Raw genomic sequence first — 21,918 nt, 5'->3', positions numbered from 1 at the left:
CACAAAATCTTCCAGCTGTTCCCAGCCACCGAGCTACAACTCTGCATCATACATACATTTGCGGCTACGCATTTTACCTGATACCTTATAAAATTTACAAAACTCTTGCAAGAAATATGGTAAATGTCATGGAATGCGAACACACACATTACCTAAAACCCTTTGTGAGCTTATAGCCCCCAACAATGACAGCAATGCATGTATATGCTTATGTATTCAACTTGGAATATTTGCACAATTCTTTGACGGCATCATTGAGACAATTAGTTCCACACTTTCTGTAAAAATAAACATAATTTGCAAATTTTCTTAATTTTGCACACAAGAGTAAAACACACTTGATGGCCGAACATTAAACAATTTTTCCAGAAATTCACAGGTACACAACATTGCAGTCCATTTCCGTTTGCGATGCTACCCTGATATTTAACTGTACTGTATCGACTGGTGGTTTTCCGAGTTTTGATAATTTTCCTACTTTCCAAAACATACAAAACTTTGTTCTTAAGTTAATTTAATTTTTAAATGATTTCATGACACTTACCATCAGTGAATATTTCTAAAATTTGGATTCAATTTAAGAAGAATTTTTCAAATAGTGTCTACCATTACTGTTTGCAGATAGAAGAAATTTTCCAGATGCCAACAAAAACATCCTTATATGTGACGTACACTTTCACAGCATTTGTTAAGGGCAGGGGGAAAACTAAGACCTAGTCTACTTTTCAGTTAAGTTAATACAGTGGCCAAATGCATTGAACGCCTTCTAATTTGTTTTGCTCTAAAAATCAGAATGTTAACATTTTTAAAGAAAATGCAAAGTCATTTAAAACTTACTTTAAAGCCTTCAAATGATTACAACTGATACACTTTTAAAATAATATAAAAATAACAGCAGAACCTTGATCTATTGTTTTCCAATGGGATGAAGTGTAAAAACGATGAATGTGAGAAAGAATTAAGATAGCTTACATATTTTACATATCTAAAATATATAAATAACATTTATTACTTACTTGCAGTATGAACACCTATATTTAAAATTGCTTTTAAAAATATCACATATTGTCCCATGCTACTTGGCTGAATTTTGTCTCAGCTGGAAATATGTATTTTTAAGTCTTAGGAGGCTTCCACAGTTCATATTGCTTCCGCATTGTGAGGGAAAAAAAAATATATTTCAAATTTGTATACAGTTTTGTAAGTAATGATGAAGCTTGTCATTATCACTAATTCATTTCTATTTTAACATTTCTTCCTGCATACTGCTTAACAGGACATCAAGCTGAGGGGTAGATATGGAGCACACTATGTCACTAGATTTACAGTCCAGGTAGAAGGGAAAAAATAGATATGTACTTCATGTTTTCGCCTAAATAATCCATGGGTAAATCTGCCAGGAATGGGTCTTTCACAAAAATGATGTGGTAAACTGATAATTAGAGGAATGATTAATCATGGACCCAAAATGGTCTCAATTTGCAACATGAATATGGACCAGTTTACCTAAGGAAATCCTCCATAAAGGCATTCCTCTTCTTAGACACAAAGCCATCATGAGCATTGCAATATTTAAATAACCCAACCAATACACATATGGAAAAATGAACACTGGAAATAACAGATCAAGTTTTTACTGTATATCTAATAAAATAAATTTTAAAAAATAAGTAAAATACGTATTATAACTTACCTATAGGGGAAGGCCAAACAGTTAATTTTGGATGAGAATGATACCATCCTATGACACGAATAGGACGTTTCAAAATGCATGCCAATCTCTTTAATTTCATTTAAGGACCATAATTTACAAATAGAAAATAATCTTTCTTATATAAAAAAATACAAAATCAAAAACATTTACATATAAACCTGTATAATATTTAGTAAAATGAAATCATACTTTGTTTGTTATCAAGTCATTCGGTAGCTAAATTATTTTTAATCTTTTACAGGACAAATTCAGATACAGGATCACTTTTTAAGTATTTTTTAGTACATTTCACTTTAGAATGTTTTGGTTTATAGTATATATTGATCATTTAAAAGAGAAAAAAAAAATTATTGGTTCCTTATAATGAGAGACTTAAAAAATAAAAAAAGCAAAAAATTATGATCGATTTATTTATGAATTTATGACTGCTTAAATTATTATTATTGTTAGGAAATAAGGACTAATTACTATATAAATAAGAACTTTTAAAGAATAATTTATACAGCAATTTTAATATTCTATTTTATTTTTATGAAATCTCTCTTACTGTATATACTTAATAAATCTAAGTATCTCAAAATTTCACACAGAGAAAGCATTCTAAGACAATTTGAAAGCTCAGGATACTTCAGCTTCAGTAGATGCATTTGACAACTGTTCAGGTGATATTTCTACACGATCTTTTCGCTTGTCAGAGCGACGAAGGATAACAACTGCTGAAATATGAGCAACTCTGTTCTCATCAACCTAAAATGAGAAACAAAAATTAGGACTTTCACATATAAATTATTCATTCTCAACTTAATTCTATGCTTATTATATTATTTTCAGAAAATACAAGGTAACCAAAAAAGTTCTTGCCGTTTTTGATATGACATTGGAAGTGTGAACCCCAACATAAAAATAGTCGCCAAACACGGCAATGAAGTGGTTAGGATGGGAGTCCGGACATTGACCAAGAGTATAAAAGCGTGTTGCATCGGTACTTCAAATATAGCTCACAGGGCAACTGATTGAAATGGATGCATCAAAAGTGCTCGTTTGCTGTATGATTTTAAAGTGGGCATGTCAGCAACAGAATCAGGGTTGCCGAATTTGCCAGGCCTTAAGGCATAAAATTTAAATATCTGGTAAAAATTCTATGTAATTGTATGCCAGTATTGAAAGAAACAATCAATCTGATAAGAAATGGCTGCTACTTGTTTTGAAAATGAGGCATAAAAGGTTGCCAGCAAGGATATTTCGTTTGGCATCAGCTGTACCATTATTGGGGACATTATCGCTTGCGCTGACAAAACGGAAAAAACCCGAAAAATCCTGTTCTGGGATGCTGGTAATGACATCCCCAATTAAAGAATTTGATCTAAATTAGCTACATTATTGTGATTAGTTTTAGATAAGGGGTATGAATTTAACTCAGCTTCAATTTGAATTAGTAAAGCAGTTAATTCCTCAAATGTTAACTTTGTCTCTCCTATCCAGTGGCGACTTGTAGCTAAAATTAGTGGCGGTGCTGTTCCAGAAAATTTTAACCTTTGTTTTAAAATTGTGTACAAGCAAACAAACATATATAAAATGAAAATTTATTTTGAAACTTCATGAAATCTTACAAGAACAAAATTAAACATTTCTTAATTACTTTAACCTAAATTGTTACAGTTCAATCTTTATCTATTCATTTAAAAATGAAATCCATTTTTCTTGATTTAATTTGTGCAAAAAGAACAATACTTTTCTCCTTGATCTCTGGATGACAACTGAGGAAATTTTTCTCTATTGAAAGTACTGCAAGCACATTTAGTCTTTCCGAATTCATACTGATTCTTAGAAAAATTTTCATTCTTTTCATTTGAAGTTTGTTGAAAACCAGCATTCTGTTTCTGATGTAGTCATGAGAACTGTCAAGAGAATTTTTATCAGTTTTATAATTTCACTAAGAACATCTAAATTATTTTCCAAGATAAATTTCAGTAGCTCAATTAATTTGCAGTACTCATGAATATTAGACCTATAATAGAATACTTTTAGTTCCGTTTCAAGTTTTTCTTTGTCAACTGTTGTATATGCTTCAGTGGTCAGTACTATTTCTTCTGTAGGATGTTCATTCCTAAAACTAGCGAAGCATTTCTTGTTGAACAATTTAGCAGCTGCTACGTGTTTAGTGGAAGAATGTCCATTATATCAATACACATAAAGTCACATATTTCCTTAACTTCTGCCATCAGTGTCTTTGAAGAATTCTCACAATGCTTTGAGTTTCTTAATTCTTAAATAGCAGTTTTGAAATTTGTTATATATTCATTAACTTTATACACACTAATTTCTCTGGATTGCATTTGCTTGTATATTATTTCAACATGAGGCATAATCTGATAAAAAAGCTCTAACCAAAACTTGGTTAGTTTATCATCATTTAGATATTTTAAAATTCCTGTTGCTTCTGCAATAGTTTTATCTGTATTTGATGTTGACTGAATTTCAGTAAGGTAATTTTTTAAAGGTTGCAAATTTTCATGAACTCTGTTTATGGTCCGTATGTTGAAGTTCCACCTTGTGAAGGAAAGACGTGGAATGCTAACGTCCATATGCTTCTTTAGAATGGACACACGTTGCGGTGATCTTGAGAAGAATGTTATAATAGCCAGAATGTTTGAAAAAAAAATATTTTCATGTTTCGTGAATTACTTGCTGCATTTTTCATTATTAAATTAAGTTGATATGCATAACAGTGAAAGAAATGTGCATTAGTATAAACTGCTGTTATTTTTTGTTTGAACTCCTGCTTTTTTGCCTTTCATGACATTTGCACCATCAAATGTCTAAGTTATCAATTTTTGTTCATTTCCCTGAAGGATTATATTCAATTGTTCTAAAATACATTTTGATATGCCATCTGCAGTTTGATTTTCTGGAATAAAGAACCCCCAGAAACACTCAAATACTTCTCCATTCAATACATACCGTAGAACAAGGACCATCTTAGTGTGTTCTGAAACATCTGTCGTGTCATCAGCCATAAAAGCTACAAAAGAAGCTTTTTTAATTTCCGTCCTCATCTCCTCATGATATATTTGAAGTAGGCAGTCAAGTATCTCACTCTGAATGGTCTTAGAAACACCTTTGAAGACTGCACTAGTTTTTAAGTGATTCTTCAAATCTGAATCTAATTTAGATGCAAAATTTACTAATCCTCTAAATACCCCTGTATTTACTGAATCGTCTTTTTCATCATGTCCACGTAAGGGAGTTTCAAAGTTTCCACAAAAGAAAATGCAGTCTATTATTTTGCACAATATTTCACGGATCTTTTTAACCTTTACATTATGCTCATTGACTGAAAGTCTGTATATCCCTCACTAAGCTTCTCCTTAATACTAACGGTTACTAAAGGTGACAGTGAATCTACATTATCAATGTGCTTCTTTGACTTCTCATGCTTTTCAGTTTTTTCTTTCATTTTGTTTATATTTCTGAAACCATCTTTTGTCCACGTTACATCACCTTCAAACAGCAAGCATGGGATTTTCTTCCCATTTTTTACTTCACAACCACAAAGCCAACTTTTCCGTTGGTACCATTCAGAATTGAAACTATGAATATATTTCTTGTTGTTGCTTATCCCTGGCTGGCATATTAGAATATCAGGTGTTGAACGACCTCTTTTCTTAATTGAAACTTTTTCATGGAGAGACAGCTGTGAAAACAAAAGCTCTTGAAGTTCACTTACAGTCACAGAATTTATAACTTGAGGATGCAAGACATGGTTAAAGTTTTCTGTAAAATAAAAGAACCGAAAAAACAAATCAGATAGAATAGCTACAAAATAATCTAATCAAGAATATGGTGTATGGTTTTTAACCACAGCACACGCGGAGTAAAAAAAGAACCACCTCCCAATGGCATGCCTGATTCGGCACTGCAAGAGCGACAGTGCTCTTCTCTCTCCATCGTGTGCTGCCTTCTGTGTACGCATGCGCAGAACAGCCAAACACTACGCCGTTGGAACTGTGAAGCACGCACTTCCATACAAAGATTTAGTACCTTTTCCATAAACTGGGGCATGGCTACTGACATTAAGCTTAAGGATTAAATATTGTAGAAGTATAAAGAAAGAATTAAAGAATATAGGATACATTATATTAAATATTAAAACTAATAAGTGGAAATAGGGCGTGATGCAGTTCCACAGTGCTTATTACCAGCCGCCACAGCTCCTATCATTCTTTTCAAATGGAATTCTATGGACTTGATCCCTGACACCCACAAACCACCAAAGTGGGGAGAATCAGGTGGAATCATTTTCCATTCCATAGTATTTTGAGCCAAATAATTTAAAATCAATTCATTGCTGTTAAGTGAAAGTAGCAGAGGGTGCAATTCGGACAACTTTCTCTTTTTGCCCCAACAAACTCCTTACCATTATCCGAAAATAAGTATCAAGGATACAAATCGCCTAAGAGCAGCAATGACAGAATCTGCAGTTAAGTCGCTAACTACCTCAATATGGTAAGCTTTGGTAGCTAGACATAGAATCTGCAGTTAAGTCGCTAATTACCTCAATATGTTAAGCTTTGGTAGCTAGACATACAAACAAAGCTATATTACCTCTAGTGGTCTTAAAGCAACGACCTATGTAACATTCCAAATTACAGGACCGGCATAACCAATACCTGTGAAGTTTCCCATTAATTGATTATTGTTAATCATTGTTAATATTGATATTATTGTTAATATTGATAATTGTGTGTTGAGGTCAGAGAAAAGTGTCTGGAAAAGAAAGACCTTTTTACTGGGCAGGTTCATGTATTGTTTAGTAATAAAATAACTCTGTGATTTCAAAACTCCTTATCTATATCCGGGTAAAAATAAACATTCCTATTTGAGAAGCAAGCAAACGCCATTGTGAAGAGCACTGGTTTCAAGGCGCAACCACCGCACGTCAAAGGGATAAACGTGGACTTTAAATAAAATTTTTAGCAGCATACATCAGTTAGGTTTGATTTGTTTAAATTATGGAAAAGCATGGGAGAGATATCTGCCTAAGAGGAAAGATGCCTTCAAGGAGGTCTTTCTGAAGGCAACTGGCTTAAATCCACGTTACATATTGAGAACGTAGATTTAAGCCCTGAAAACAATCATACAACTTGCTCATTAGCTTGGCTAACCAAACTACCAGACTTCAGTCACTTTACTGTTTGGCTGCTGATGAGCTGCATATCAGTTGCAAAGCAGTGAACAACAATTAATATGTTCCTTGGTTCTTGTTATGAATTACATGCAAGAAAGCAAGTCTTAGTAAAAATTAATATGCCAAATTTAAAGTGAATATGTTTTTTTTTTTTTTTTTTTTTTTTTTTTTAAATGCAATATATGAACATATACATAAAATTTTAAAAAATTAGAGCAGAATATAATTTATTACTAAAAAAACTTCTATGTCATCAGATAGTTACAATTAAGTTTCCATTTATATGAGAATATCTATTGATTTCATTTATATGATGATAATGGATTTTCAATCATAGTATTATAGAAGTACTTTAAAATTATGCAGTGAAGATACTAATCGTAAAATTGGCTTTTTGATTTTATACTTTCACAATTTCTTTAGAAACTTCACTGTTAAAAAAAAACAGGAATATTTTGGAATTTTATAATACTGAAAGATATTCAAAGACAGATCTGAAATTTACTATTTTTTTCCATTAAATAGATAACTTTGCCAAGAAAAAGGGGTCATTATTACATGATTATTTTACTTCTGTTAGGCTTTATATTTTGTTTTCTGTGCTAACTTTAATTCAATACAAGTTTATTTTCGTATATCGCGTTTGACCGGTTAATTTTGAATTTTCACTTCCATATGCTTAATATATTGTTTTCTCAGCTAACTTGAATTTATGTTACTTATTCTTTAATTACTTTGATTATATGCACTAAATACCACGTTTAAGCGGATTACTTCCATTGTGTTTTAATACCTCATAACCGTACGCCGATCATTCTCGGCGTCAATCAATCGTTGATGAACTTGGCGAGTAAAACTGCAACGCCACCAACGAGTTCTTTGCAGATGAAAACCCCACTGCAGTTATGGCATTTTAAAATAGATCTGATATGCGCCCTCAAGTCGCCAAATTTCTTGCCAAATATTTTTGGCGAGAAACTTCATGCTGCCATATTACTATCTAAATTTTTTGTCTACATTTTGAACTTTTAGCCTAAAATGTCTCCAAAAACGCGGTTTTCGCACATGCAAAAACTACGTTTTGAACACACAATTTAGTTAAAAATCCGAAACAAAAACAAAAAATTTAGATAGCAAAAACGTAAAGTTTCTAACCAAAAATATTTGACAAGAATCCATGTACACAGCGACATGTTTTAACTTAAAAAAACATTTACGAATTGCACAATGTAGGCAACGAACGAATCTACAAACTACGCACACCTCGCTTTAATAAATTAACATAACAACAATAAATTTCAAAGAATACCATGTACACAGCATCGTGTTTAAACTTTAAAAAATTCTACGAATTGCACAATTTAGGCAAGGAAGGAATCTACGGTCTACGCACTCCTCGCTTTAATAAAATAACATAACAACAATAAATTTCAAATAATACCATGTACACAGCGTTCTGTTTCAACTTTAAAAAACATCTACGAATTGCACAGTCTAGACACTAAACAACAAAATAAACTAAAATAAATTTCAAACAATTTAAAAAAACAACAATAACGACAGAAATTCATACTAAAGAACCAATGAACATAACATTCTACAAAATAAAACCAAGGATAAAATAAAATGCACTTACCATGAATTAATGCGTTTTCGAATAGCAGAAATATAAATTTCATACCGCCTTTAACATGCCGCCACATAATCACTATCGTATTTACATAACAGCCAGACACACTATCCAGAAAATTTATACTATGGTTCACAAATAAATAAAATCACAAATCCCTACTTCTATCGTGCACTGCCATTAAAAATAATCTCCCAGACCCTCTTTCCACACTTCTAAATACCCACTACCCCTCAACAGGATAGCCACAATGATATTTCCTTTTGCCGAACTTCAATTCAACAACTAACCATTTTATCTTTCCCTCCCATCTTCTCAGACACAGAGGCTGGAACAGAGCTCCAGCGAAAGATTTTTCAACGTCAACAGGGTTGCCATAGGACACGCAATCGCGCCAAAAATTAGCGCAGAACACATATCGCCACATTTGGTGAAATTAGGGCGTATATTAGAGTTGTACCAGAATGTTTATTATTATGTGAAACATTCTTCAAAACAAAGCACTGATTTTTATGCAATACTCGATTTTCAGTATTACGAGTGTTTAACATTTTGAGTTTAAGAATTCCAAAAAACATTCTAAGGTAGGAAATTCTTCACCAATCTTTTGTGACCATAAATGGCGTGTTTCAGGATCAACCTTTCCTAACAAAAATAAATTACCCAAACATCTCTAGACGAAGCCTTTTCGCCAAGAGATTTTAATCCACGGACAACTTCTTCAGATGTATCAGACAGTTTTCTTAGATTAAAAGAATCAACGCTAGTAATTCTGGGTTGCTCAAGAAATGTTCTGACAAGTGACATGACAATTTGATTTTTCCTATCATAACGATTCATCAATTTGTCCAAAACCTTATCATATGTAGTTTCGGAAATCAGAATGTGCTTAATAATAGCAGCTGATTCGTCTGTTAACCCTTAAACGGTTTGACCCGAATTTTCTCGTTCTTTTATGCAAGCTCCTTAATGGTTTCTCCCGTAATATTTTCATTTTAAATATCTCCTTGAAAACGAATTGACCCGTCTTTTTGTTAGACTTAAAAGAAACGTCAAAAACGGATAGCCCGGATTTTTGTCTCACTTTCAACCTAAGGCAACAAGCGTCCCTCCAACCCTGATGACAATAGTTAATGAATGACCCTCAACAGCGCGGGAAGTATTACAATCAAGAACTCTTCTTGATGTTTTACGATAACAGCAATCTTACACTGGTTCTAAAGAAATAAGAAATTTGTTACCAGTTAGAAAGTTAATGGAAGAGGAAATAAGAATTTCTGTTTTAGACGCTGTTAAAGAAATACAAAAAGGAGATTTTTATAGAATAAGCTTTTATTTACAACTCAAATGATTAAAAAATTAAAAAAAGAAAAGTAATTTAGCTATTGTTCTGCTATTGGAAGGATTTCAGGAATGTATGTATGCACACCATGTGCATGTGTCTGTGTGTAAACACATGTATATATATGCGCATACGTGAACACACATCCGTATATACATGCATACATATATACATTTTTTAATCCGATCCTGCTAACAAAAGAGTACAGTAATTTATTATATAGATTAATAGGAATAAGAGATTAAATAATATTCTTTACAAAATTCATTTACAAATTTATATCATGAATAATAAAAAAAAGTTGCGTCCTATACATATTTTTGACATTGGAAATCGACTGTTTGATTTCGTTATTTAAGTGTCTGTACTTTTATAATCCTTGATATAAATTGCATATAAACTGAATATTGTAAAGAAGTTTAATTAATCTCTTGTTCCTGTTAAAATATGCCATAAATTATTTTTTGCCTTTGGCTTATTAAGAATTTTATAAATTTTGAAGAAAAGCTTATGTTATAAAACTTTTTAAATTTTTATCTTCTTAATCTTAATGACTTATTTTCAATTGAAAAATCACTTTTCAAAAATGAATAAAAAATTTTTTACTTACAATAAATGCCTCAAATAATTGAAAACATTTTCTGACTTTTCACTCAGAAATCAGAACTTAGGTTAAAAATATCATACAAATTTCAATTAAAATATTATTTCATGTCAGTGCAAACGTTAAAGTTTTGACATTTGTAGTTTGTCTTGCAAATAAAAATATGTCCAAAAATCATATCAACATTAAATTTAAAAAAATTTAATGGCATTTTATAAAATTTGTTTTACCATATTGTATTATCATCCGCAGTCAATATGTTTACAAAATTTGAATTCGATAGCTTATCAGGAAGTAGTATAAAAATCTTCTGTTCATAGCCCCAAATCGACCTTCTATTCATAAAGACGACCTTCTGTTCATAGCCCCAAATACCATGAGTGAACTAAATATGTGCTACTTTGCAGAAATATTATGCTGTTTGAAAGAGGTCATTATTTATACAACTACTTATACTTCGTGCATTTTGCAGAAATTATTTCACTTAAAACATTTTTTTGCCTCTCTCACACTTCATGATCTTATCACCATTCTAATGAATCTTGAAGGCTCTGAAAAACCAAACTTTGAGTAGGTTCTCATAAATTTAAGTTGATAAATACTATAAAAATACAACTGTTCTTATATGAGTAGAATTTATTGCCTGATGGAAAGGTTTTGTTAGATTGCTTTAGAAATCGGTAGAGTTTTATACAGATTTTAGGGTCTTCTTTCTTAATTTTCAGTTGTTGCCACCATCAACCTCTCGAGAGGACTTTCGGCTCGCTGCATATTTAGAGTGTCCCCACAGACACTATACATTTACAAACATTCATCCTCCTCCAGGACCCTTCGATAAGGCAGTCAGCGACACTAACCACTATACCAGCTGGGCTGCAATTTTCAGTTGTTCACGAGTCCACTAAAAAGCTCTGCTGCTTAAAATGTCAATTGCTTAAAAATATTTGCAGTCTAATGCAAATTTGATATTTAAATGTTTTTAACCTTAATATTTCTTTACAAAGATAGAATGATAGCTGTCAATACAGATGGGTTTAATGTATTTGGATTACGGCGAAGCACGCAATTGTTTATCTGCCCAAGAGGAAGGAAACTTTCTACAAGGATCTGACTTATATTTCTCATTCCACTTGTAAAAAAAGCCAAGAAAATGTCCATGCAACCAGCTTGTTGGCCAGGATTTGAACCCGTGTCGAACTAGCTGTGCTTAGCGATTTTAGATGCTCTGCTAGTGGGGATCTGGAGTCTTATTTAAAATCTTGTTTTGAAATCTTCTACCCTAATTTAGTGTGATAGTTGTCGTAGTATGAGGGTTAGGGTTATTTAAATATAACAAAGCATACGAGATCTATAGGCCTTCGTGGAGCCCTTACAGTGGATAACTGGGTTATACATGTAGAAAATCACGAAAAAGAAACAGGCAGGAATCCCGTCTCTGAGAAACAGAACTGATTATTTTCCTTTAATCTGAAATCTAAAACAAATAAGATAGAAAACAGCGCTTTTCGGGGAAGTCGTATTCAATATACAAAATTTATTTCAAATAAGCTGTAAGCTTTAAGTACAGTTTTTGTACAAGCAAATAGTAGTTTGCCTATGCTAACTGCACCAGTGGATTGGCTGCCTCACTGTCGGTGGGAAAAAAGAAAGTAGTTTAGCTTTCGTATGTAACTAACATGCTGACCAGCAGCTCACCCTGTATCACTCTCTATTAATTCATTAAATGAAGATTGGAGCATCAGATAAATTTTGCTTCTTCCAGTGCCAGTTACAAATCGTACAGCTCTTCGATAACATTTGAACTACATCATTAACGTTGCATATTACTAAAATGTACTTGTTCTTTAAAGTCCTTGATCTGTTCTAAAAATAGTACCGCAGAAGTTTCAGAAATGAAGTACAATTTAAAGCTACTTAACATTTCTATGCATATAAAAAAGTAAAACTGTTTAAAATGAATATCGTTTAACGCTTCCTGTTTTATTTGGAATAATATTTCAAAAATAAAACTCGTGTTAGTTATGACCCAAGCAATACTTAGTGGGATAAAGAGCCGTAGTTTGATAATGCTAGGATCATGCATTCAGTTTTCGTCATTTTAATAAAATCCATTATGATACTTATGCTAGTAATTATAAACTGCATTTACATATACAGAAGTATGATTAATACACTAATATCACATAACGTACGCTTTTTTTGCTCTGACAAGTTTTGTCAAGATACCAATTTTTAGTTTATATACAAGTCATAAATTCCCTAGCCAGATTCCATTTTTATATAAATAGATGCATAAAGGACAAAATGGAACAGTTAATTATATTTTTTATTATTTTACAAAACTTAATTCTTTTAGATACAGTCAAAAGTCTTTAATCCAGACTCGTCGGACGATTCCGGATTATACATCATCAGTTTAAATCCGGTAAGATGGCATGCAGAAATTATAAAATTAAAAATATGAAACCGTAATTTATGAAATAAAGAGCAATTATGATCTAAATGATCTATGAGGGGCAGGCTCGTTAATGGGTTAAAAGTCCTATCAAATATCGGAATTTTTGAATTTCCGCTAATGACTGATTGTCGCCATGTACAGATCTTTAAAATTAAGCCAATCAGTATACTTACTATTGAAAGTCAGAATGTTTAAACGAGGAAGTTAAAAGTTAGCCTCAACTGCAGCAGGATTTGAAATCAAAACATTTCTGGCCGTTGCAATGTCAGATTGATACATTACTTTCGTTTCAAAATATTTAGCTTCAAATTCAGCAATTACAGAAGCTTCTTCGGGTAAAGTGGCTTCATATTGATCAAATTCTTTAAATATCTGTTCAATTCTCTCTAATCGTGCTTTTAATTCTGTTAGACTTAACTGATTATTGAAACTATTGTGAAGCCGCGTTAGGGAAGATTTCGTTTGTACTCTTAATCTTTTAAGATTAGCTTCACTTAATTCTGTCATTATTATCATGAATAATGATTAATACGCAAATCCAGCAAATTTCCAATACTTTAGTTACACTCTTATGTCTAAGGAATTTTTTTAACACTTTTACTAATCCTCTGTCGAACGGAAACAATTCGTTTTCATTTCATGCTTTGGCTCAGTAGATAAACACACTTAAGCTGCCAGAGCTTCAGTTACGGATGTGAGAGTCTAGATGTAAGGGAACTCTTACACATTGCAAATAACAGCGAAATTCCATAACAAGGAGCTTTAGGAGTAACAATAACATAAATAAAATCGCTTTTGCATACTTCACTGCCCTAATTGGTTAATCTTTGGATTATGGTAACTTAGCGATTTTTTGGCGAAAATTTGCCGACCAACCCTGCTACAGCAACCTGCTAGTTTTCGTTGGACGCCATTTTGTTTTCACGAAGTTTTTCACGAGGCATGTTTTTTTTTTTTTTTTTTTTTTTCCTCAACATTTTTTTCCAACAATCTGCTATCCGAATTACGCTTATGCTAGAACTTTTATGGATCAAAAGTGCTTAATCATGACGAAGATTAGGTGCGAAATTGGGAGAAAGTGCAGAATCGCAAACTGCTTGCCGCGTTTTTAAGAATTGCACATACACGGTATCCATGTACACGTCGACCTATTTTCAGTTAAAAAAAGATCTCAGAATTGCACAAAATTGGCATTGCGCACACTCTTGACTTTATCCGTGTACACTGCTAAAGTACTAGCTAGTAACCTTTATCGCCTTACCAAAATGTCACCAAACTACCTGTTACCATATTCCAAAGATTAGCCTACTAATCTTCAATGGAATATATCTTTAAAACAGCACAAGCACAAAATTAGCGATAATTCAGCGCTTACATTTACCGGGTTCTTTGCGAAAGTACTTCCTACAACTTTATCATTGATGTCTAAGAATGATTTAAGTTAAAACAGAATATACAGTGCCCGTACAAAAACGATATTAAACGACATCGGTCTTGAAAGCAACAACACCCTTATACACTTTCGCATAATATTTTCGTCACAGTATTTAGTCTTTTTTTTTTTTTTTTTTTTTCTTTATAAAACACCGGAAACTTTTAAAGCAATCATTTTCTAGACAATGTAAAATAAAGATAAATAATAAAATAGCAAGATGGGTAACAAAAATAACATTAATAGTAAACAGCACACTAAACAAGTACCTCTCCCACAAGAAGACCAACGATTTCTTCTCCTTCAGTTGACAATGCATGATTTAAACAAACAAAATAAACATCAGTTGCTAAATTTACATACGCCAGCGACATGTTCTTCGAAAACTTTCACACTTAAAATATTCTTCTCACATATTAGTGTTGCCAGATTGAAGTTAATAAAAACATTCGTAAAATTTTCCAAAATCTATTGGTAGGTTTTGTATAATGAGCTTAATTCAAATTTAAACCACACCTTGTCTTTGATCTCAATGGCTTAATAAGAGAGGATTTTGCCGAATTTTCGCCAAGGTATGTATGAAATTTTCTTGCGTTGTTTCTCGAATTTATTTCTTGATTTCGATTTCGAATGTGTTTCATAAAATTGGATTTTATGAAGTTCATTTATGAATCAATATCGAAAAGTTTTCAGAGTGTAAGCTAGTTAAATTTCTAATGTAGGAAAAGGAGAAGACGGAGGTTTTTCGGTCTAAAAAATGGAAAAATATATCAAACTTTTCTTTTAAGAGATTTCGTAACTAATTTAGAAAACGATTTCTAAAAAGAGTGCTTTTTAAACAACTTCATGTACATATAAAAATAATTACATATATCATAATTAAAGAAGGTGAACAATATTAAACATTAAGTAAAAAACAAGGAGGTTAGAATAGACCTCCTAGAGACATGTCATTCAGAAAATAAAACCGGAAATGGTACATGGTGTTCCGGTATAAGAGAGTGTTGTTGTTTACATCGGAAATGAACGTGCCTGCTGTGATTTTGTTCTAATAATTTGAAATGTGTTTAGGAAGTAAACAGTATGTTTGAAGAAACGTTGTGTTCATCCAGTAGTTTAGAAAACAATAATGCTTGCAAATCTGAGGAGGAAGAAATAACATGTAATGAGGCATCAGCTTATGTAAAAGAAAAGGAAGTGACCAGTCGTCCTCTTAAACATTTGTTATCTTTACAATGGGAAACAGCACCGGAATCGAAATATAAGAAGCAAATAAAAAGAGTACGATTTGCGAATGATTCAGCTGAAAATTCTAGTACTGAGACTTCTGAGGAAGTTCACGAAAAAATTATGTCAGATTCTTTTGTAGAGGTGAAGGACGCTCGTGCCAGTAATGATTTAAATTGTGTAAAGGATGTTCAAGATTCCGTTGATGATTATGATAGTACTAAAGGTACAATGGAACTTTCTTCTGTAGGTAATAGTAAGAACGAGGATCCGTGTTGTTACGTTGCAATGAAATGTGAGAAATTAAACATAAATTGCCGTAACGATAATTTCATAACTGGAAAGACCGTAAATTCCATCGAAGAAATTAATGGAAATGTTGTTGAGAGTTGTGGATATTTTCATAATCAGAGTAACATTTTACGAAGTCAAAAAATCAATAATGAAGTTATTCCTGTGCCTAATAAAGATGAGTCTGATTTTTTAACTCTTGTAAGTGAAAATCAAATAGTTTTCATTTCATATATTTTATTGTGGATATTAGTGTTTACATTAAATTTTAGTGTGTTTGTCACTGAAAGGTTATATATTTTTAATAGGTGTAAAATATGTCTAAGGAATATATTATGTAGCCATTATAAACATCATTCTGATTTATAATAATGTCTGAGCTTCCCTTTAAGAGTTGTTGGTAAAAATATATTTATGGGTGCCCCTTGGTGATAATTAGCGGTACATGGACACCGAGTTTGTGCAATTCTTTGACCTTGTTATTTTGGCTTTTTAGCGGTGAATGGGCAAAGTCAAGGGAGTGCACAATGCCTAGTTTGTGAATTCTCTGATTTTTTTTAAGTGAAAATTGGTCGATCTACACATGGATATCGAGTTTGTGCAATTCTTTGACTTGTTATTTTGGCTTTGTCCAAAATAACGAGTCAAAGAATTTTTGACGCAAAAATCGCCGCTACACAAATCCTAAATAACAAGGTCAAAGAATTGCACAAACTCAGCATCCATGTACGCATTGACCTATTTTCACTTTAACAAAAAATCAGAGAATTGCACAAACTAGGCATGGCGCACTCCCTTGACTTTGACCATGTACACATCGATCTATAGACACTTAAAAAAGTCAAAGGGGCAACGAATAAAAAATATATAGTCTAAATAAACTACATTTTAAATCAAACAATGAAATAACATAAAAAAGGAAAGTCAGCACTACACGAAGGAAATATCCACTTACCTTATTTACGAATTTCCGCCTCTTCAGTCAAACAAAAACTCAATTTCAGTCAAGCTAAATGATTTGAACTAGAATCTGCATAGTGACGTCACCATATAAATTCACAAAAATATCCTCCACAGTGCCGGTCCAACGTTCGACCATGTGCATTTCCTTCCTATGAACAGGACACTTGTAAATAGGTACTAAGTAAACCTTCATTTACACACCAGTCAATTAATGCTGTGTCCCCCTTTCGCTCCAAATTGTACAGAAACTTCAAATTAATATTGCCACATTCATCCATTCTACTTCGTAAACCACAAAATAACATACTTCTTATCCAAAATCCGACACGCATAAACTTTTCCAAACCTTTTCCCATTATTCAGATTGACCGTAATCATGCAACCAATTACATCATAATAGGGTTTCCATAGCATTCAATTACTCGGGTTATCATAAGTGAAACAATAACTTGTCACCCTTAAATCTTCTCTAACCCAGTTGTTTTTTGATGATAACATTTTGATCAGTCTAGCTGTATTATTCAGAAACTTGTTGAAAACTTGCTTTATGAATAGGAGTTCTGCTCATTAGTCCTAAAATTGACTTTTATAGTTAACATCAGAATTAATAAAAAAAACTTGTTAAATGTGTAAAACATATTCAGACTTTAACTGGAAGAAAAACATGCCAATGTAGAATTTAAAATTAGGCAAAAAAAAAGGGGGGGTAAAAGTATAGTGTACCCCTTGGCGATTTTTGGCGGTACGTGAATACCGATTTTGTGCAATTCTTTGACTCGTTATTTTGACTGGCGAAGCGGCGATTATGCGCCAAAAATCGCTGCTACACAAAGCCACAATATCAAGACAAACAATTGCACAAACTCGGTATTCATGTACACATAGACTTATTTTCACTTTAAAAAAAAAATCCCCCAATTGCACAAAAATGGCATTGCGCACTCCTTTGAATTTATCCATGTACACGTCGACCTATTTTCACTTAAAAAAAAAATCCACGAATTGCAAAAAAATGGTATTCCGCAATCTTTTGACTTTATCCATGTACACGTCAACCTATTTTCACTTAAAAAAAAATCCCAGAATTGCACAAACTTGCATTGCGCACTCCCTTTACTTTGTCCATGTACACATCGATATATTTTCACTTAAAAAGTCAAAGGAGCACCAAATTCTACAATATAGACAAACAAAAAATACATAATCTCAAATACATTTTAAACCAAACAATAAAATAACATAAAAAAGGAAAAACATGTTATACATTTAAGCACTACCAAAAGCAAATATTCACTTACCTTGATTTTCGAGTTCGCTTCGTACACCCAGAGCCACGTAAAAATCAAAATATCAATCATACTCAAATGACTTATTTCAAACCAGGTACTCTTTCTGATCGAACGCTTCACATAGTAACCATCTGAACCTTTCTTCCTACAAACCCATTCAAATCCATCTAAACGGTTTTTACGTTCGACTAGACGCATATCCTTCCTACATACAGGACACTTATAATGGCTACTAAGTAAACCTTCATTTAGACACCAGTCAATTAAAGCTCTTTTCCCCTTTCGCTCCAAATCGTAAAGAAACTTCAAATTAATCTTACTATATTCGGTCATTCTACCGTGTAAAGTATCAAACCAACACACACCACAAAAACGCTTACAAAACCATCCCATGATTCAAAATTTCCCAGAATCATGCACCCGATTATGTCACAATAGGGTTTCTGTAACGTTCAACTACTCAGGCTACCATAAATGAAACAACAACTTCGCCATAATACAAGGGGTACCTTAAAGTCTACTCTACTCAAAAAAGGTACCTTTCCGTTTTGCCGTCACAAATCTCGCCAAGCAGACTTTGTTGGCGACAGCATACAGTATACACATAAAAAATGGGTACTATTCTGTTTTGATTGCCGTAAAAAAATTGCAGGGAAAATGTATGCGCAAAAGTGCCAAATCTAGCAAACGTGCCCATTTAACAGCGCGCCAAATCTAGTGTACGCGTTGATTTCAGATTGTGTAAGTTTATATATTTCTATATTTCTTAAGACGCCATTGAAATACTAGTTTAATTTTTAAATCCTTTTTTGATATCCTCTGGATTTAACAATTTGGGAATTGCCCATGACAAAAAGTCGGCAGTAGAATTTTGGGTAAAGTGCAGAATCACCCACCGCTTGACGCGTTTTTAAGAATTGCACATACTTGGTATCCACGTGCACATCGACCTATTTTCACTTTAAAAAAAATCCTAGAATTGCACAAATATGGCACTGCGCACACCCTTTATCTATGTAACACATCGACCTATTTTCACTTTAAAAGTAAAAGAAAATTGACAAAAATCCAATTGTTTTTACCCTTGTAAAATGTGGCAAACAAATAAGTGAGTGATTCTGCAGTTTACCGAGAATATTTTCAAAGAAAAGGTATCATTCCTTATAGAAAAATACGTTTGAACAACCAACGAGATGAAATTATGCTTTAGCGATAAGTTGGTAGCGAAATAGCGATGCTGGCATCCATTCAGTTATGTTTAGCAATTTTTATATAAATTATAATAATGATCTGAAATAGTTATTTACTATTATGTTTCCATTCAGTCATGTTTAGCCGTTTTCGTATAAATTACAATAATAAAAAAGTATTATATGAAATTAACCTTTCATCTAAATTAAAACATCAAGATAAAACATCAATCTTAGATAGTTTAATCTTAGATAGTTAAACTTCCTTTCTTGATGCAATTATTTTTGGCAGCATTGGCATCAACAATAGTTTGGCGATTTTTTTACAGCGCTCAAAACTGAATAGTACCAAAAAATGTTAACAAATGTTAATTCTAAGAATTTTTTATTTTGAAGGCATAAACATTTTAATAAGGTTTTAAAATTTTGTAAAAAACCAAAAAAATAAAGACAATAAATTTGTAAAAAGACATTAATTTAAGAATTTACTATGCTTTCATGGTTCAAGATCCTGATTCGCTGGTTTGTATCACGTGACCCCAAGTGATCTCATTACACGTAAACTATGCTACAAAAATCTAATTCTCTCAGTAATTATCTACATTAATTTCAGGTTAAATCTTAAATTAAATCTTATGGAATATGAGTTTAAATGCAAGAATTATTTAAATTCGTATGAATAGCTTACTCAGAAATTATGTAAAACCACAGTGCTTTACTTCGCTAGTGCATTCGCATTAGATTTGAAGTATTTGACCCTTGAATTTGCCTTTTCTATATTTTTGCCTTCGAGTGAGTGGTGTGATTGCATCCTAAATAATTACCATGAATAGTCTTAGGGCGTAAAATTTAACTAGTAAAAATTCTATGTAATTGTATGCCAGTATTGAAAGAAACAATTAATCTGATAAGAAATGCCTGTGACTTGTTTTGAAAATGAAGGGTAAAAGATTACCAGCGAAGATATTCCATTTGGCATCAATTGTACTATTATTGGCGACTTTATCATTTGTGCCGGCAAAACGGAAAAGTACCCAAAAAACAAATTGTAAATAAACCTATTTTGGGGTTCTAACTGTGTAATACTGGGTAAAATATCCTTCAGACCCTATTACACTGCCAAGCGAGTTATCACTGTGTAAATATGGCTTTTGAAGGTCATATTTATAAGTCCTTTAAAGATTTTAAATAAACCTTTTTATTAAACTTGAATCTGACAGAAGATAAATTTAGCATGCAATTAAAATCTACCACAGAAAGTTCAAAATACAATCTAAAATGGATTCATAGCATGAGTCTACAGTGTTTGGCATAACTAAGCCAACTTAATGCAGTTTTGGCTGGCAGATGGTTAATACTGGAATATTAACTAGTTTGACCTGAGTTATAGAAAGTGGAGTTGCAAGGGTCACTGGCAAAAGCTGTATATGTAAAATATTCAAAACCCTGGCCTTAAATAGATGTAAATTATTTGCATCCTGGTGAGGATAGAATTGTAATACAGTACAAAGTCCGTAATCCGGACGTCCATTATCCGGAATGATCTATAATCCGGACCTCAAAGCCACAAACTTTACGCATGCGCTTGAAGAATGTGCATGCATAACGCATGCGCGCATTGAAAGAAATGTTTAATAAAGTAAACAAATAAATATTAAGTTTTTTTTTTGTAAAATTTTATACCCTTTAGATTATAATTGCTCTTTATTTCATAATTGCTCTTTATTTCATAAATTACGGTTTAATATTTTTAATTGTATAATTTCTTCGTGCCATCTTACCAGATTTAAATTGATGATCTATAATCCAGAATCGCCGAAGTGCTGACGAGTCTGGATTACAGACTTTTTACTGTATAGATCCAAATCATAAAAATAGCTTAATTAACGTAAAATACCTCATAACCTAATATTACATGTCATTACCATTGAAATTGATAGGCTTTTATTTATAGTTTTAGGGGGTGGAATCTATTTCTGGTCGTCTTACTTTGAAAATTGACAGTGTTTTATTAATAATCTGAAGACTGGGAACCCTTGAAACTGACAGAGCTTTATTTAAAATCTGAGGAAAAGAGTACTATGTCTGACTCATCTTGAAATGTGTTCAAAATTTGCACTGGTCTAAGATTACTTTTTCGATTGAAACAATCTTGGATTGTCCAAAATTTATGCTAGTGATGGAGTTATATAAAATTTATACCAGTCTAAGATTGCTTGTTTGGAAGAAGAAACACAAACATTTAGAGACCCTTAAAATGAAGAGAATTTTTTGCGAAATCTATTATCAGTCTAAGTTTTTTTATGTGTATGTGTTTTGTTTTACACCTAATTTGAAACTGGCAGAGACTATTTTCTTTTCAAATGAATATATTTTGAAAATTTCCTCTGGGAAACTGACTGGTATTCAAATTTTGAGTTTGTCAGCCTGCCATAACTAACTTTTTCTTTAGTACACTGGTCATCAAAATTAAAGGATATGATAGAAATAAAATGCAACTGATATGAACTTAATGAAACATTAATGATAACTTAATGAAAAATTATAAAATAGAAATTTTTCCAAAAGCATTAGTTAACATAAAGTACAA

The 21,918-nt window shown here is 32.3% G+C and overlaps 2 protein-coding genes across 5 annotated transcripts in view; one reads left to right on the top strand and one right to left on the bottom strand.

Moving 5' to 3' along the window:
* The window catches only part of LOC118193638 (lys-63-specific deubiquitinase BRCC36-like), a 42,076-nt gene extending 27,282 nt beyond the window's left edge, over positions 1 to 14,794 (bottom strand). Inside the window, exons 1-3 of the mRNA XM_035364750.2 lie at positions 14,638 to 14,794; positions 2,342 to 2,461; positions 1,694 to 1,781 (exon numbers count right to left, since the gene is read on the bottom strand). Of these exons, the coding sequence (XP_035220641.1) occupies positions 1,694 to 1,781; positions 2,342 to 2,461; positions 14,638 to 14,742 (313 nt within the window). The 5' untranslated portion in view covers positions 14,743 to 14,794. The remainder of the gene's footprint in view (positions 1 to 1,693; positions 1,782 to 2,341; positions 2,462 to 14,637) is intronic.
* Positions 14,795 to 15,332: 538 nt separating this feature from the next.
* LOC118193639 (uncharacterized) overlaps positions 15,333 to 21,918 on the top strand; it is a 146,838-nt gene continuing 140,252 nt past the window's right edge. For 2 of the 4 annotated variants that reach the window (XM_085808558.1, XM_085808557.1), the window contains exon 1: positions 15,348 to 16,087. In XM_085808558.1, coding sequence (XP_085664684.1) covers positions 15,452 to 16,087 — 636 coding nt within the window. In that variant the 5' untranslated portion in view covers positions 15,348 to 15,451. Of the gene's footprint in view, positions 16,088 to 21,918 lie in introns of all 4 variants that reach the window. The other 2 variants (XM_085808559.1, XR_015038767.1) reach the window with 2 other exon arrangements.

The sequence above is a fragment of the Stegodyphus dumicola genome, chromosome X1, assembly GCF_044657685.1.
Source record: "Stegodyphus dumicola isolate Sdum_Otavi_A_Nest chromosome X1, ASM4465768v1".
In the NCBI taxonomy this organism is placed as follows: Eukaryota; Metazoa; Arthropoda; class Arachnida; order Araneae; family Eresidae; genus Stegodyphus; species Stegodyphus dumicola.
The sequence above is the reverse complement of the archived record's forward strand: the minus strand, read 5'-3'. Positions and strand labels throughout refer to the sequence as shown.